Source organism: Zonotrichia leucophrys, chromosome 3 (genome assembly GCF_028769735.1).
Source record: "Zonotrichia leucophrys gambelii isolate GWCS_2022_RI chromosome 3, RI_Zleu_2.0, whole genome shotgun sequence".
Lineage (NCBI taxonomy): Eukaryota > Metazoa > Chordata > Aves > Passeriformes > Passerellidae > Zonotrichia > Zonotrichia leucophrys.
Window position 1 is genome coordinate 69,799,020 of NC_088172.1, and position 14,706 is coordinate 69,813,725.

The following is a 14,706-nucleotide window of genomic DNA, read 5'->3' on the forward strand; positions in this document are numbered from 1 at the left end:
AGGACAATCAGGCTCCAGGGGATGAGTTCATGCAGCACTCTTTTAGCACCTAAAGAAATCCAGCAGATCATCTGTGATTCCCTGTGCTCCTGGAGGCATCACCTTCCTACTTTGAGGCTTAGCATTCTCTAACATTAGATAATTCATACATCTATTTGTGATACTTGTTGGACTTGTAGCCGAGTTCCAAAACAAGCTGGGCAAATTCAATTTAGGCCCCCTTGCCTTTTGGTCTCCACAAACTTACATGTCCAGCTATCCCTACAACAAACAAATACACATGTCCCAGATCACCACCCTTATCCCTCCCACCAAGCAGGTTTCAGGGAGATTCCCAGAACCTGTACTAAGGGAGAGAGAAAAGGTCAGTGGACATCATGGGAAATGACATTCAGTACAATTCTACTACTAAAATGATCTGGATTGCCTCAGTGGTGAGAGTTAAAGAGAAAATAAAACTCATTCATGCCAACCTCCTCAGCATGTCATTTTCAGGGTCATGATTTCAGACCATAAGCCTTTTCAACTTAACCAATCCCTTCAGTTGTTCTCCAACTTAAATCTTTCTTTTAATCCTTCCCTGTCTACAGCTGGAAAGAATCAGGAGCTGGGTTAGCATGGCCTTTGATCGATTGATTGATTGACAGCTCAGCCAGGCTGGGGGTCTGGGGGTGGGGCACTGTCTCACCAGAAGCAAAGCCTGACCCATCCTCAATCACACACCCACCAGCATTGGTTTGAGGCACTCATCCAGCCTCTGACAGCCACCCCATATCTCAGTACAACAGACTGGAACCACCACACTGGGACCTTTCCTCTCCTGCTCCCATCTAGTAGATAGAGAGGAAGGGAAAGAAGAAGAAAGCATGCTGAAACTCCTGTAAGGGGCAGCTGCTATTCATAAATCTAATTAATATCCCTTTATGAAGTTCATTCCCTCCAGCAGCTCTTGAGTCCAAAAACTGCAGGACAATCAGGCTCTGGGGGGGAAATGCATGCAGCAATCTTTCAGCACCCAAGGAGTCAAGCAGATCATCCATGATTTCCAGTGTGGTCTTGGAGGCAACACTTTCCTTGTGTGAAGTTTAACATAATCTAATATTAGATAATTTACACTACTATTTTTGATACTTGAACTTGTAAGCTGAGGGTGGTTCTGAGAGATTTTTTTGTCTGGGGCCCAATCTCTACATTTTGGAATGAATAACAATAATTTGGGAGAAGGCCAACAGGGTATCAGCTCCTTCTTGGGCACTGTTAGGAAGCCCACCACTTCCCACACACTCCCAGTACTTTTATCACATGTTGGAGCAGGGAGAGGAATCAGTTGTTCCCCCCTCATGCAACAGTATGAAACAGTACGTTTAAAAGACTAGAGACTTTTACCATGTGCTTTCTCTTCAGAAGGCTTTATTTCATTTCCCCAGTAAAATTTTCAACAAGTCTCTGTCCTTGTAACTTAACTACTTCTTTTGCAGGGTGTGGTGTTATCACCTTCAGCTCTGCCGTTTGGCATGCTAATTCCTTAACAAAAGGGCAGGGCTGAGTGTGAATGTCCAAGGGCACATAATTATTATTAAATCAATAATGAGAAATCAACCACATGCTAAAAAATTCCTATGGATTGTTTGAATGAAAATGGCTTGGAGACTGCCTATGTACATCTAAAGAGCTACTCTGCACAGAAGCTTTGACCACCCCAAATTGGTCAGTAGCCAGTCAAGCTTCACACGGCACCTCAGAGTGAGAGGCACTGTGAGTAATAATGGCAAAGTGACCACAGTTCATGGCAGAAGGCAGTAATGGTGCCCCTTCACATCTGGAATATTTGCATCCAATGCCATCCATGACACATCCTGATGGCAATGTGGTTGTTCAAATCCAAACTCATGTCCTGAAGCCAGGGAAGTGACAGAAGTTGCAGCAGAAAGGACACCCAGGTTTGTGCAGTCTCAGAGTTGCTGCACTGTGCTGCAAAGAGAGGCAGGTGGGCTGCACAGTACTCAAGGTTTGCAGCACAAAACAACAAAGTTAGAGAAGTTAGCACCAAGAGGTAGCAATCATCAGCCCTAGTAGCTGGCTGGATAATCAGATCATGTGGAAGAATTTAGTAAACATTTCATTTTGAACCATTGTTGACCTCCCATTGATTGTGGAGGTCTTGGGACTGTTTCATGTGGCTTTTTGCCACAGGGACTGGATTCATAAACATTGGTAAATAACTGAAGGCATAAACATGAGTCACTACTTAGGCACATCACAAATGTTTGATTTAACAACATTTTGATTTAGGAAACCCACTGGGTTATTGTGGATTTTATGCAGTGTAAATGCTTCTTTTGCTATATACTTGCCTGGGAACATAAGCTGTCAACATAAAAAAGCTAGAAAGCTGTGGTTCATTTTTGTTCCTCCTACTCTTGTAATTCCCTCTTTTGTTTATAAAGCCTTCCAGTAATGTATTTTATTTGGAAGCTTAATAACAGAGACAGCACAGTGGAAAGAATCTTTAACTAGAGGCTTCTGAGAGGCCTAACAAAGTAGCAGAAGGATGAATATCAGTCTTTCTTGACTGTGAGCAAATAAAACCCTGGTGACAGTCTCCCTGCCACTGCTCTGCTATTCGTGGAAGCAAGGAAAATAGTTCTTACCAAAGTACATGTTTTTGTTGAAAATGTAAAAAGCAAAATACTGAGCATAGTGCATAATATGTCAGTGGTTCACCATCCTCTTTCATGTATGTTTTCTTTTTTCCATACTGCTCTTCTGCTCACTTTCCCCCACCCAGTACTCCTTAGGCTTTGAACTCTCATTCACCCAAGTTGTCAAATTCCTATGAAGGAGAAGCCCTTATCCAGGACTATTTTACCAACCACAAGGAAAATGAAATCTCAGCACCTGAACTAAAACATAGCATTGATTTCTGCAGAAAATTAAAACCAGAACTTTTCCTTTATGTTCTGGCTGCTGCAAATCATGGGTGCACCTGGAATGCAGCCAAGTGATATACAGGCTGTGAGGGCCGCCTGGAGGTGAGCTCATCCCAACACCTGCTCAGAACAGGTTCAGCTCTGTCAGACTGCTCAGTGCCTTGTTCCTGTCAAATATGGAATGCCCCCAAGGGTGAAAACCCCACATCCTCTCTGAACCCATGTCCCAGCATCTGAATACATCGGTGGAGGACTAATTTCTCCTCACATCTAACCTTAACTTCTCTTGTTACAATTTGGGTCCTTGCCTTTTGTCCTTCACCTGCTGCTTCTCTGGGCTGACTCTGGGTCCATTTTCCCTAAGCTTTTCACTGGTTAACTGTACACAGCAATAAGGTCCCACCCTTTACTCTTTCCTCTCCGGGATGAAGATGCTTTTTCACCTTCCTCATACACCACATGGCCCAGCCGGCAGTTTGGTGGCCCTGCACCCCCAAGGCTGGGCCCTCTCCAGTCCGTCTTCTACCAGCAAGGCCAGAGGTGGCTGTGGCAATGCAGGTGTGGTCTCAGGAGCGCTGAGGAGAGTGAAGAATCCCTTCCCTGGGTAGATCCCACCACAGGCTCTGTACGGGGGTATAACCCAGCTGGCCTTGCTGTGAGGACGCGGTGTTGCCGCAGCCCGAGCCGAGGAGCTCAGGGGGCCTCGGCAGGGCTGCCCTCGGTGCGTTCGGCATTCAGGGGCACTGGGGCTCGGGGCTGGTCCTGCTGCACGCAGGGCTCGGCCTGGACGGAGCTCGGTTTGCAGCTGCACACTCGGGCCATAGGTGGCACTGAGGGACGATGTGGTTTGCGTTGTCCCCGAGAAAACGTCACTGCGGAAGAGAAAGCCGGAGAGGAGAAGCTGGGAGTGTGTCGGAGCAGCGGCCAGGCAGGGAGCAGCAGACATGTGGCGGGAGAGCCTTTCAAACGCATGGTGAGATCTCCTCGGCACGGGAGCGGGGATCCAGAGCGGGCTCCCCGCGCTTGGGCTGCGTGAAAGCCCCGGGAGGGTCAGCAGGCCGTGGGAGAGCGGGAGCAGGAGCTGAGATCTCCTGAGCACGAGTGCGGAGGGGGTGCTGATCCACTGAGCCTTGTTTGTGCCGCTCAGAGAGCTGCTGGGACAGGCTGGCTTTGTTAGAGCGGGGCTTGTGCTGCTGCCTTGATAGCCGCTCTCACACTCCTGCTCACCGACCTCCCGGATGTAAGTGCCGGGGGATATCCCTACCTGTTGCATAAGCTGTTTGTTCTTATGAGCCCTAAGGTTCTTCCATGTCTGGAAGTGATTTAAGGAGAAAAAAACCTACGCATAGGCTGTTTCAGCAAGTGCGAGCAAATTGCCTTGGAGGTAGCTGAGATATCCAGTTCAGGCTCCAGGTTCTGCACTTCAGACAGCAGAGGGAAACAATTCTAGGGGATAACAAACACCCAGTGGAGTTGGTTTTTCAGGGATTAGCAAGTCTTTTTCCTTTTTGGCATTTGTTTTGGGGTTTTTTCTTGAAGTACTATAATTATTGTACCAAAAAACTCCCTAATGTAGCTGCCTTCCACAAGGCAGAGTAACAAGACTTGCTTCTATTGTTGCTAGATTTGAGATTGTGCTTTTGTACCAGAAGCTACTAGGCTTAAAGTGAACCGAGGAGGATACTTTTTCCTAGCAGACAGGGGAGACCTAAAGGCTTGATATCCAGTCAGGAGTAACTAAAAGTGTCAAAGGTACAGCAGCTCCTTAAACTCTGGACGGGAAGGGTCCACAAGCCTCTGCTGGTGTCAGCCCTGCAGCACGATCAGCACCACATGGCTGGGAGCAGAACTGCCCTGGAGCTCGGAATTGCCCTGCTGGGGCTGTGCACCTATTGCAACACAGCAGTCAAAGTAAACTATTTTCTTGGCTGAAGCTACACAGCTGCTCACGGGATGAAGCACTACAAGGACACTTACGCAGTTGTTTTCTGCCTTTCATCTAAACTGTGCTGAAGGAGGGAATATTATGGCAACAAATTATCTAGCTAAAGCACAGCCCAGAAACACTGTCTCTTTGTACAGAGGCAGAGCTTTGTGAGCCCCTCTCTGCCCATCCTATCCAAAGAGTACGAAAAATAATGGCAGATGTTGCCAGGTGGCTAAAGAGATTGTGATCACATCCCTGGGAAATGAGTGGTGCTGGCAGTAGACATTCTTTTCACCATCCAGAAGGGTTGGAATAGGACAACACTATCAGACTGTAAGGATCTTTCTGTTTTTTCCCTTTTGTAGGGAGAGCATCGTGTCCCGGATCAGGTGAGTGGAATAGCTGTTCTGTGGTGCACTCTCCTCTTTTGGTTGCTGCCCTGACTGGGGCACAGTGTCATCCCTTCTGTACTCTGGATGACAACAACAAAATCTTCACTCACAGCCCCCTTGCAGCCCCCTGCAGGATCCCCCAACACCTCTACTAATCCCCAAGGGAAGCTGGGGAACTTGAAACACAAGTCAGAGGGGTGGGAAGGTACACTACATTTAGGACTGCATGTCTGTCAACTCCAGTTTTGGCAGCTTGGCTCCCACACCTCAAGTGGGCACCTTGCTGTTCAGAACAGAAACAGGGGCACCAGCAGATACTCCTTACTTGAGAGCTCCGGGGGAGAGCTAGGATTGCCCTAAGAGATGATTGACTCTGTAAGGGGGCTGTGTATGAAGCACTGGCAAGACAAGCATGTCCAGCACATCCAGCTTTCTTCAGCTGCTGGAGACTTTTGTCTCTCCTCTGCTCCTCAGCCCACTCTGCCCATGCAGTTTTTATTCCTGGACAAGTCCAGCTGCTACTGTCTCATTCACTGCAGCACCTGCCTCAAAGTAGCTTGGCTCATATCCTATTGAACTTTGTCCCCCTGGGCATCCCGGTTCACAAGGAAAGGGACAAAGAAGACTTATGATCAGCAAGTCCTGATCAGCAAGGACTTGAGACCCCTAAGAAGCCTTGGTAGATAGAACCCTGCCCCAAATCTTACCTGTGATCTTCAAAAATAACAGAAATACCCAGTTCCTGCTGACTGCCTGGGATTTGGAGGCTTTTATCCCTGCTCAGTCCCTATGGATGTGCAAACAAGCCTCAGCATAAGTCCCTTTGACACTGCTGTTGGTAAACACAAGCAATTTTGTGCCTCCCCAGGCCTTTCGACTATTCTCAGAGGAATGCAGTCCTGGTCCCTGTGGCCGCCCTGGGGGTTGGAGGGATGCTGCTCTGCTGGCTCAGATCTGGACGCAAGATGAAGACCATTGACATGGGCGATGGGTGGTGGGGCGCAGGAGAAAGGCCCCCCAAAGGGAAAGAAGACACAAGCATCCGTCCCTTCAAGATTGAAACATCTGACCAAGAAATCGAGGTACAGCTGCCTGGGGGGTAAGGAGGGGCAGAAAGCTGCAAGGGGAGGCAGTCCATCACCCACCCGCTGCCTCGAGGTGATGCCTTGGGGCTGACAGCAGGGCACTTCCATGTGCCAGGGCAGCTACCCAGCTCCATTGGATGATGCTCTGGCTCACCATTCTTTATGAAGGGGATTTGAGCTCCGGTTCCTTGCAATGGCCCCTAAAGACTTTCTGAGACAGCAGCCCCCCAGTGCAATCTGGGGCTTCTCCTGCAGAAAGGCCATGCTTTGAGCAGCAGACTTTGACAGTGAGTCTGTGGATGGTGGAGCAGGGCAGGAGAGCATTGGGACAGCTGTGGCACCAGTAGGGCAGGACTGAGGGGCTTCCACAGAGGAAAGGGCTGTAAGGCTGAAGAGGGATGGTGTCTTGACTGAATCATAGCTCCTCCATGCCTGCATGCCTGTCTCTGTCTGACCAAGCAGCAACCAGCAGCTCAAGGTGAAATTCTTATTCTCCCAGCCAGCAGTGCTGCCAAGCTCCTAGCAGCAAAAACCCTGAAGTGAGTTAGCAGCAAGCCAAGAGTTAGCAGCACCCACCACTCCTGGGTGCCCATGGGGAACTTGTAACCTGTAGAAAATTGTATTCCACATACAAACAATTCAGGTGGTTCATTAGAGTATGACACTTCTTCAGGAGGGCTTGTGGTGTCCCAGAGAGCAATACAAAAGCCAGCAGAGCCAGGAAAGCCTGTCTGTGCCTGCCCTGGCATAGGGCACATGGCAGCAGCTGGCCAGCCTGGCAAGAAGGGCTCTCTTCCACAGGACCTGCACCAGCGCCTGGATCGGTTCCGCTTCACACCGCACGTGGAAGGAGCCGCCTTCCACTACGGCTTCAACTCCAGCTACCTGCGGAAGGTGGTGGACTACTGGAGGAATCAGTTTGACTGGCGCAAGCAAGTGGAAGTGCTGAACAAATACCCCCACTTCCACACCACCATTGAAGGTGAGGGGGCCTCTGTGCCTTGAACAGGTCTCACTGGGAAATGCACAGCAAGAAGGGGGAGATGTAAAAAGTGATGATATTTGAGATAAGCTATGCATAACAGCTTTGTGATACAAGTGAAATGGAGACTCTATTATTAATATCCTTATAGGGATTAAGAGCATTACACAGTGGGAATAAGATTAGGTCTGCCTCAAGATGGGCTTCATCTGGCTCTGAACCCATGTTAACTAACCATGAGGTGCTCTTCAGTGATTGCCTTGAAGCCACCTTTGAAAACTGTGAAATTCAGCCAGACTGAGGCTGGAATATCCCTCCCCACCACACAGTAGTTTAGCCAGGTGAACTTAGCCAGACTTTACACAAATTATCTCTAGATTAGGGTAGAAAGACTTTACATAATTCATCTCTATGTTAGACTTCTATCACGCCCTTTGTCATGTTTCGCTTTTAACTACTGTAATGTTTTTGCATGTATCTTACCCCCATTGTGCTGTACATTCAAGTGCAGTCCTTACTTATATACTATGAGACCAGTTTCTCTGGAGATGGATGCTAATCTCCAGTGACCCCAATATCTGTGGCTGGGGTCAATATCTCTGTCTGTATGCAAAAGATAAGACAACTGATACTATGCCAGGCATTCCCTTTCAGCCAGGCATCTTCTTGCAGTGGGCTGATTGTGAAACTTCTGCTCCAGATGCTAATTACAGTTTTGCCTCCCTCCTTCTACAGAATGCAAAGCAGAAACTGTGGCCCCAGAGCTTTAATTTTTCTTTCTTGGATGTGTGACAGGGATTGATATCCATTTTATCCATGTGAAGCCATCCTATGTTCCTCATGGTCAAGCTGTTCGACCTCTGCTGATGGTCCATGGCTGGCCTGGCTCCTTCTATGAGTTCTACAAGATCATCCCTCTGCTCACGGAGCCAGCCAAGCACGGCCTGAATGAGGGTGATGTGGTGTTTGAGGTCATCTGCCCCTCCATCCCAGGATATGCTTTCTCAGAGGCCTCTCACCAGAAAGGTAAGCAATGAAAAGGCTCTGTTGGAATTGCAGTTTTTGGAGTAACACCTCAACTATCCCAGGCAGCCCTGGGCACTGCAGTTTGTAGTGCAGATGCCTGGCTCTTCACTAAGGCCCATGTGGCTGAGGCTTTGGGGCTGGCTGTGGAGATTTGCAATACTGGAAGTCAGGTCTGATTGCATTTTCCACTGAATTCCTTTCATCTTGTGTTCACTTTCTTTCCAAGGAGTGAGGCAGAGCAGCATTGCACACTGTCCCTTCCCACAGCTCCCTACACATGTGCCTCGGTCAGGTCACAGTCTTTGGCCAGGGGAGGAGCACTAGGACCAGCAGGTCTCCTGTGTTTCCCTTTACCTACAGGGTTTGACTCCATAGCAACTGCCCGGATATTCCATAAGCTGATGAACAGATTGGGCTTCAAGGAATACTACCTACAGGGAGGGGACTGGGGATCTCGCATTACCACTAACATGGCCCAGATGCTGCCACAGTAAGTAGCAAAGGAAACCAGTGCAGAACAGCTGCCTCCAGTTCCTGCCCTATCTTCTGGCTCCATGGTCCTACCTTCTGTTTGCCCTGCTTCTCATTCCCTTCTGCTCTGCATCCTTCAGGGACAACCCCATCTGTATATTCAATTGCATTCATATGCTTTGTATTGAGTTTTTTTTAAATCATTATGAACCTGAAGGGTTTTGTGTATTTGATTCAGTTCAGTGTTTATCTCACAGCTGCAGTCCGACTTGTTTTCTAGAAAACTTGGAGACAGAAAATTGCTTGATTTAACCCTCTATTCCTTAACTTACTTTTAGATCTGTGAAAGGGCTTCATCTGAATCTTGTTTTCATCATGACACAAGGCTTGGGAAAGATGATTAGTACAATGCTTGGGGCTTATGTACCATGGCTTGTAGGCTTCAGCAGGGAAGATGTTCGACGTTTCTATCCTTTCATGGAGAAAAACATTTATGAAGTCCTACGAGAGTCTGGATACTTACACATCCAAGCCACCAAACCAGACACTGCAGGTAATGTACCTTCTCTGTATCCCTGTGAACATGCTGCACTAATCACTTGTGGTACATGAAAACAAAGGCCAGCCAAATTTGAGAAGCAATGACTTCTGGTGACTTGAGTGCAAGACTCATGGGAGTAATGAGTTTATGGGGATGAGAACTGTATAAAATGAAGCTAAAAGAAACCACTCAAAAAAAGATGGAGATTTCAAGTATATATTTTCAAGGTCTTTTAAATAGTACACCACTTTCCTTGAGAATGAACCCATTTCCATAGAGTCCTTCAAATGTAAAACACAGGGTTCTGAAACGGAATCTTTGAGAAGTAAATAGGGCTGAAAACAAGAAATATATCACAAGCAAAGACGTGCAATGTGAAAGTTGTAAAAAGGTAGACAAAGCTCAAACACCTGAAAAGCCAGAATGCTGACATCCTGGGGCCAGTGGACAAGGCCTGTGAAGAAAGATATGGCCATTTCATTATGCTAAGAGGAACTGTTTGCATCAGTACCCACCAGAGAGGATTCTGACTTGATTGAAGTCATCCCTCAACAGGAAAGACAGCAGAGCTGTCTCAGGCTGGTGTCAGATTTGGAGACCAGAGAACAAACAGCCCCCCATCCCAGCAATTCACCAAAGGAGAAGCAGCTCAAACTGGAATGTCAGTGAATGCCTAGACTATTGCTTGAAGTGATTGCAAACCCAAAGAAATAAAAGGAGATAAACAATATATGAGGTGGGAAGGAGTCATTGTGGCAGTAGTGTTTCTGGTTGCTTGGGTGTTTTTAAGGGCCAAAAAGTGAAGGGATCCACAAAAAAAAAAAAAAGAAGATCAGTATGTCTAGTCTCTCTCTGATCAGAAATCTGACAGGATTGTTTAAACAAGGAGAATTGTTTTACAGGGCATAATATCTCAGGGAAATCATGCTTCAAGAATCAGAGTTCTGGCAGAATCAAACAGCTGTAGATCCACTAATGGAACTAATATAATTTCCAAAAATATTTTGTTGGGGCTCCTTCCCCAGCATCCTTAAGAAATTGAACTGCCTTAAGAAAAGAAAGCTAGTCAATATGAGAATCCAAGCACAGGAATAAATCCACAAGTTCCAGGGGAAGGAGAGAATCACAAAAATCTGTGCTGACATCTGTACCCTTTAACAAGATCCTAGCTTCTCTATGAATAAAAGTTAATAATTAGATGTAAAACTGACAGTTATCCAAGCTTTGGTTTATAAGTGACTGGTTGATAAAACCAGCCAATAAAACCTGATATCAACAAAGTTCAAAGCAGTTTAAGTGGGTTCAAGTTTGGCTGCTCCCATGAGAGATTCCATGAGTCAAAGGTAGTGCTCCCAAAAATCAGCTGGATCAAAGATTAAGGCACTTTTGCAAACTCTAAAAAAAATGAAAAGCAAAAACACAGAATCCCTTATATGTGTGATATTCTGAATCTATTGTATTCTTGTTCACCCTGTTTCATACATATATTTTAGAATCAGAATAAATCCCATCCTAAGCAGGACAGTGCTCCCAAATATTTTATCTGAAATTTCTTTTCAGACTGCTATCTCTGAATTTGCTCCTTTTGCCACACATCACCAAGAAGCCAATGGAACTTCCTTAACTCCCAGCTTCTTTTGTATAGGAACTATCTGAATTTGTAGTGCCCTCAGATACAGCCAGAATTCCTCTGCAGAGAATTTGTCACAAATAAAGTACAATAAGGGATAGATAAATACAGACTCTCTGTGTACTGAATTCTCTAGAAAACTCTGAGCTCTTCATCAAAGTCCAGTTTAACTTGCACTGAAGTATTGCAATGCCAGGCAACTGCAACAGCTCTTCTCCTCGCCTAGGTTGTGGACTGAATGACTCCCCAGTGGGGCTTGCTGCATATATTATGGAGAAATTCTCAACCTGGACAGACAAATCTTTTCGGACTAAAGATGATGGAGGCTTGGAAAGGTAAGATGTTAGGTTATGTTATTTTGTGAGAAGTTTCATTAAAAGAATGACTGGTGGGAACTAATATGAGGATACAGGTAAGATACTAGCCTGGCAAAGCTGAAATTTAGGGAGGAAAGGCTGACATGACAAGCACTAGTTTAAACTTAGAGCAGACTGCCTGCACACTACTGCTCCAGCACCAGGCAGTTTTGCTCTGAACACACAGGTGCCAACTCATCTGCTGCTTGAAAATAAGTGGAGATTAAGGGGGACAGCAGTTCTTGAGGGCATGAGCCTAGCATAGAGCACTGAGCAACAGCTTCCAGCTAAATTTCTTCCTCTCTCAACAGCAAATACTCTCTTGATGAGCTTTTGACCAATGTGATGATTTATTGGGTGACATCCTCCATTGTGTCCTCAATGCGATACTACAAGGAAAACTTTTCCAAGGACCCAAGAATTCATGACAGGTAATTATGTGGCAAGTTGCAAGGTAGATTTGCAAATGAGGTTGAAACATTTGCCTGTATCAACAGTTAGATCACTTACAACAGCAAATTTAATTCTGAGAAAAATGAAAGTCCAAATTCTTATTTGCTTTGGATAAATGTAGTTAAGGGTCACTTTTCTTTTGAACCTGTAATGCACACAAGGTAGCTTGCAGCCAAGACAATGCAAAAGACTTAAAGCACCAAGCAAAGTCTTGTGTTCAAAATATAAGTCTATGTACTTATTCACCAAACAAATGTGACTTGTAGCCCAGTTCAGTGAAAACAAAACAGAAGATCATGGGCACACCAAAGAGAGAAGTATAAACTGAATTAGGAAGGCTACTGCTTGCTGCAGGATAAGCTAAGAACTACAAGAGTTAAGCACAAACCTGGAGTAGCAACTTGGAGAGCAGTACTTGAAACCCAGCACCTCGTGACAGCTGGCTCATTAAGTTGATGCTAAGAGAGGCTGACCACAAAATATTGCTGAGCAGACAAGTAACTGATCATCTGAACAAGTGGGGGAATCTTTTTCTTGGAGGACTGAACCAGCCCCTTTCCTCTCCAGAGAGTAATTTGTTATGCATTTGGGATCATATTCTAAAGCAAATGGGCTGGCTCATTTCTCAAAGAGGTGTGCTATCTTGTCATGTAGCACAACACTTACAAAAGTTAAACTCAAAGATGGGGAACATTTTAAGATCAACCCATGTGCAAACTTGGCTCTACTTTGCACTTCTACAGATATCATCTTCTAAAATTCAATGATACCTGAATAGAAATGAAGCTCCTCAGTGGAGTGCACTGCACAAAGTGGGGAAACTTCTCCAGCTGAATGTGTTCCCAGAGACAGAGGTTTTATAGACTTCCCCCAGGACTGGTTTCAACAATGCCATGAACTTCTGTCTTCCAGGGTTAGTGTACACGTTCCCACAGGGATTGCAGCCTTTCCTCAGGAGATTGTACACGTACCACGTGTCTGGACAAAGAAGGTCTACAAGAACGTCGTCACTTACACTTACATGCCACGTGGAGGGCATTTCGCTGCCTTTGAGGAACCAAAGCTCCTGGCACAAGACATCATGCAGTTTGTCCGAAAAGTGGAACAGCTGTGAGCCTGCAGTTGAAATATGTGCACAGAATGGAAACAAGGGGCTCTACCAGTGACAGAACCTTTAGACTGGGTTTGTTTAATCTCTCAAAATAATCTCATATAGAAGCCAGCATTTTATTTTGATAATAATTACAGTCTTGATTTTTAAAATTCAATTAGTAATGTTTTCATAAGGAAAAAAAAAAACAAACAAAACATCCAAAACGCATTTTGTGTTCCTTAGTTCCCAGCACCTTATCATTGCTGCATTCATAGTTCAAGTATAACAGAATATGTAAACAGTTTATTGCAGTAACATTGCACTCAACTGAGGAAGAGAGGTGAAAGGAACTGGCCAAGGCTTCTGTTTAAAAGCTTCTTTAAACACTTGGGCACCTGCATTCTTAAACATGTGTTACAAGCAGCTTTGGTGGAAGCATAAAAGGTTTTGATCTCCTGAGCACAACCACTCCTACATTCAAGTTATATTTTTCCTTCAAGAGGCCTGAGGTTCCATATTCAAGTGGGCAGCTGCACATAAGGCAGCTTTCATCACTCAAAGTTCTTCCCCTAGAACAAGCTTAAGAAGCAGCTACTGCACATTGTAAACAGCTATTAATGGATACTACAGCAGAGAGGGCACTCTAGTGTTCTCCAAGCTCAAAAATTCCAAATTAAGTTCCTACTTCTTCTATCATCTCATTCCATCAAAAAAGGTCAAAGTTAAAATATGCACCAAGTGTAGAGGGTTACTTCAACCTTCACCCTCACAAAGGACTTTCACCATCCCATTGTGCATTTTTGACTAGTAACAGCAAACACCCTCACTACCAGTAGGTTCACCTTTCTCTTCAAGTGGGATGGAGTTATTTCAAGCTACTGAAAGCTCATTACAGCACAGATAATTGCCCAGCGGACTGAAGACAATTTCAGCAGATATCTAGCTCTAACACACTGCTCCCAGGGCTTCTCTCCCTGTCCTGTTCTGCAGTAGACACCAGCCCAGAAGAACAGGCTCAAGTTCTGATTCTAGGTAATACAGTCTGACTAAGAACACAAATTTGGCAGGTAAAGATAGTGCTAAACTTGATCACACTCCCCTGATTTCTATGCATTTCAGAAACTCAAGTTTCTTCCTTGAGTGAGAGTAACCTTCCATTATTGCAGCAGCACTCCTAACTTTCTCTGAAGAGGGTTAGCAAAGAAACTGCTTACTTTTAATCTTATATCTAACCAATTGTCAGGGCTGTTAGGCAAAGATTAGTAAAAAATATAAAATTGCTTATTGCTACCCTGCCTCCAGAGCACTGGTCTCTTTCCATCTCCAAGACAGCACTAGCTACAAGATTTTTTAGTTGCTGGAAAGTCTTACTTTGGAGTGTTAAGGAACAGAAAGTGAGTTATGGGAAAGTGTAATTTTACCAAATAGACGGACAAGCACTTGAATACTCAATAGGGGGCACACCACGGCAGCTGAGGCAGCGTCGGGAGCTGCGGCTGCTGCTTGCAGGGTTGCCAGGAGCCCCTGGAAGCGGCTCCGCCCATCTCCACGGCAGCCCTGGCCCTTGGCAGGAACTGCCTTCATCCTGCTCCATTCTTTACTAGCTGGGAATAAATCCCTCTGCTGCAACAATGTTACCTCTGGGTGCCGGTCCGGTTTCGCCCGCGGGTTTTCCTGCTGTGGGGAGGCTTTTAAGGACTGCAGGATTTCCTCCCAGAGTTATTTTGCAGGAAGTAACTTCACCTAAGACAGCCTATGGGTAACATGGCAAAGGCAGGGTCAGAAAACGGCCATATTAAAACGCAGGAGGAGATTGTACG

At 45.7% G+C, this 14,706-nt stretch overlaps 1 protein-coding gene across 1 annotated transcript; it reads left to right on the plus strand.

Moving 5' to 3' along the window:
• Positions 1-3,742: 3,742 nt before the first annotated feature.
• On the plus strand, positions 3,743-13,114 carry LOC135445732 (epoxide hydrolase 1-like). The gene is made up of 10 exons (XM_064708692.1): positions 3,743-3,903; positions 5,223-5,246; positions 6,118-6,331; positions 7,136-7,316; positions 8,112-8,342; positions 8,703-8,832; positions 9,152-9,366; positions 11,211-11,319; positions 11,652-11,771; positions 12,706-13,114. The coding sequence occupies exons 1-10, from the start codon at positions 3,875-3,877 to the stop codon at positions 12,905-12,907; spliced, it is 1,455 nt and encodes a 484-aa protein (XP_064564762.1). The 5' UTR covers positions 3,743-3,874; the 3' UTR covers positions 12,908-13,114.
• The last annotated feature ends 1,592 nt before the right edge of the window (positions 13,115-14,706 follow it).

What these genes read in the sequence shown, in the direction of transcription:
- LOC135445732 (XM_064708692.1), top strand. Translation starts at nt 3,875, where the DNA reads ATGTGGCGGGAGAGCCTTTCAAACGCATG. An exon ending in AGAGGCCTCTCACCAGAAAG is followed by an intron (nt 8,343 to 8,702) that starts GTAAGCAATGAA and finishes CTTTACCTACAG; the next exon opens with GGTTTGACTCCATAGCAACT. An exon ending in GATGATGGAGGCTTGGAAAG is followed by an intron (nt 11,320 to 11,651) that starts GTAAGATGTTAG and finishes CTCTCTCAACAG; the next exon opens with CAAATACTCTCTTGATGAGC.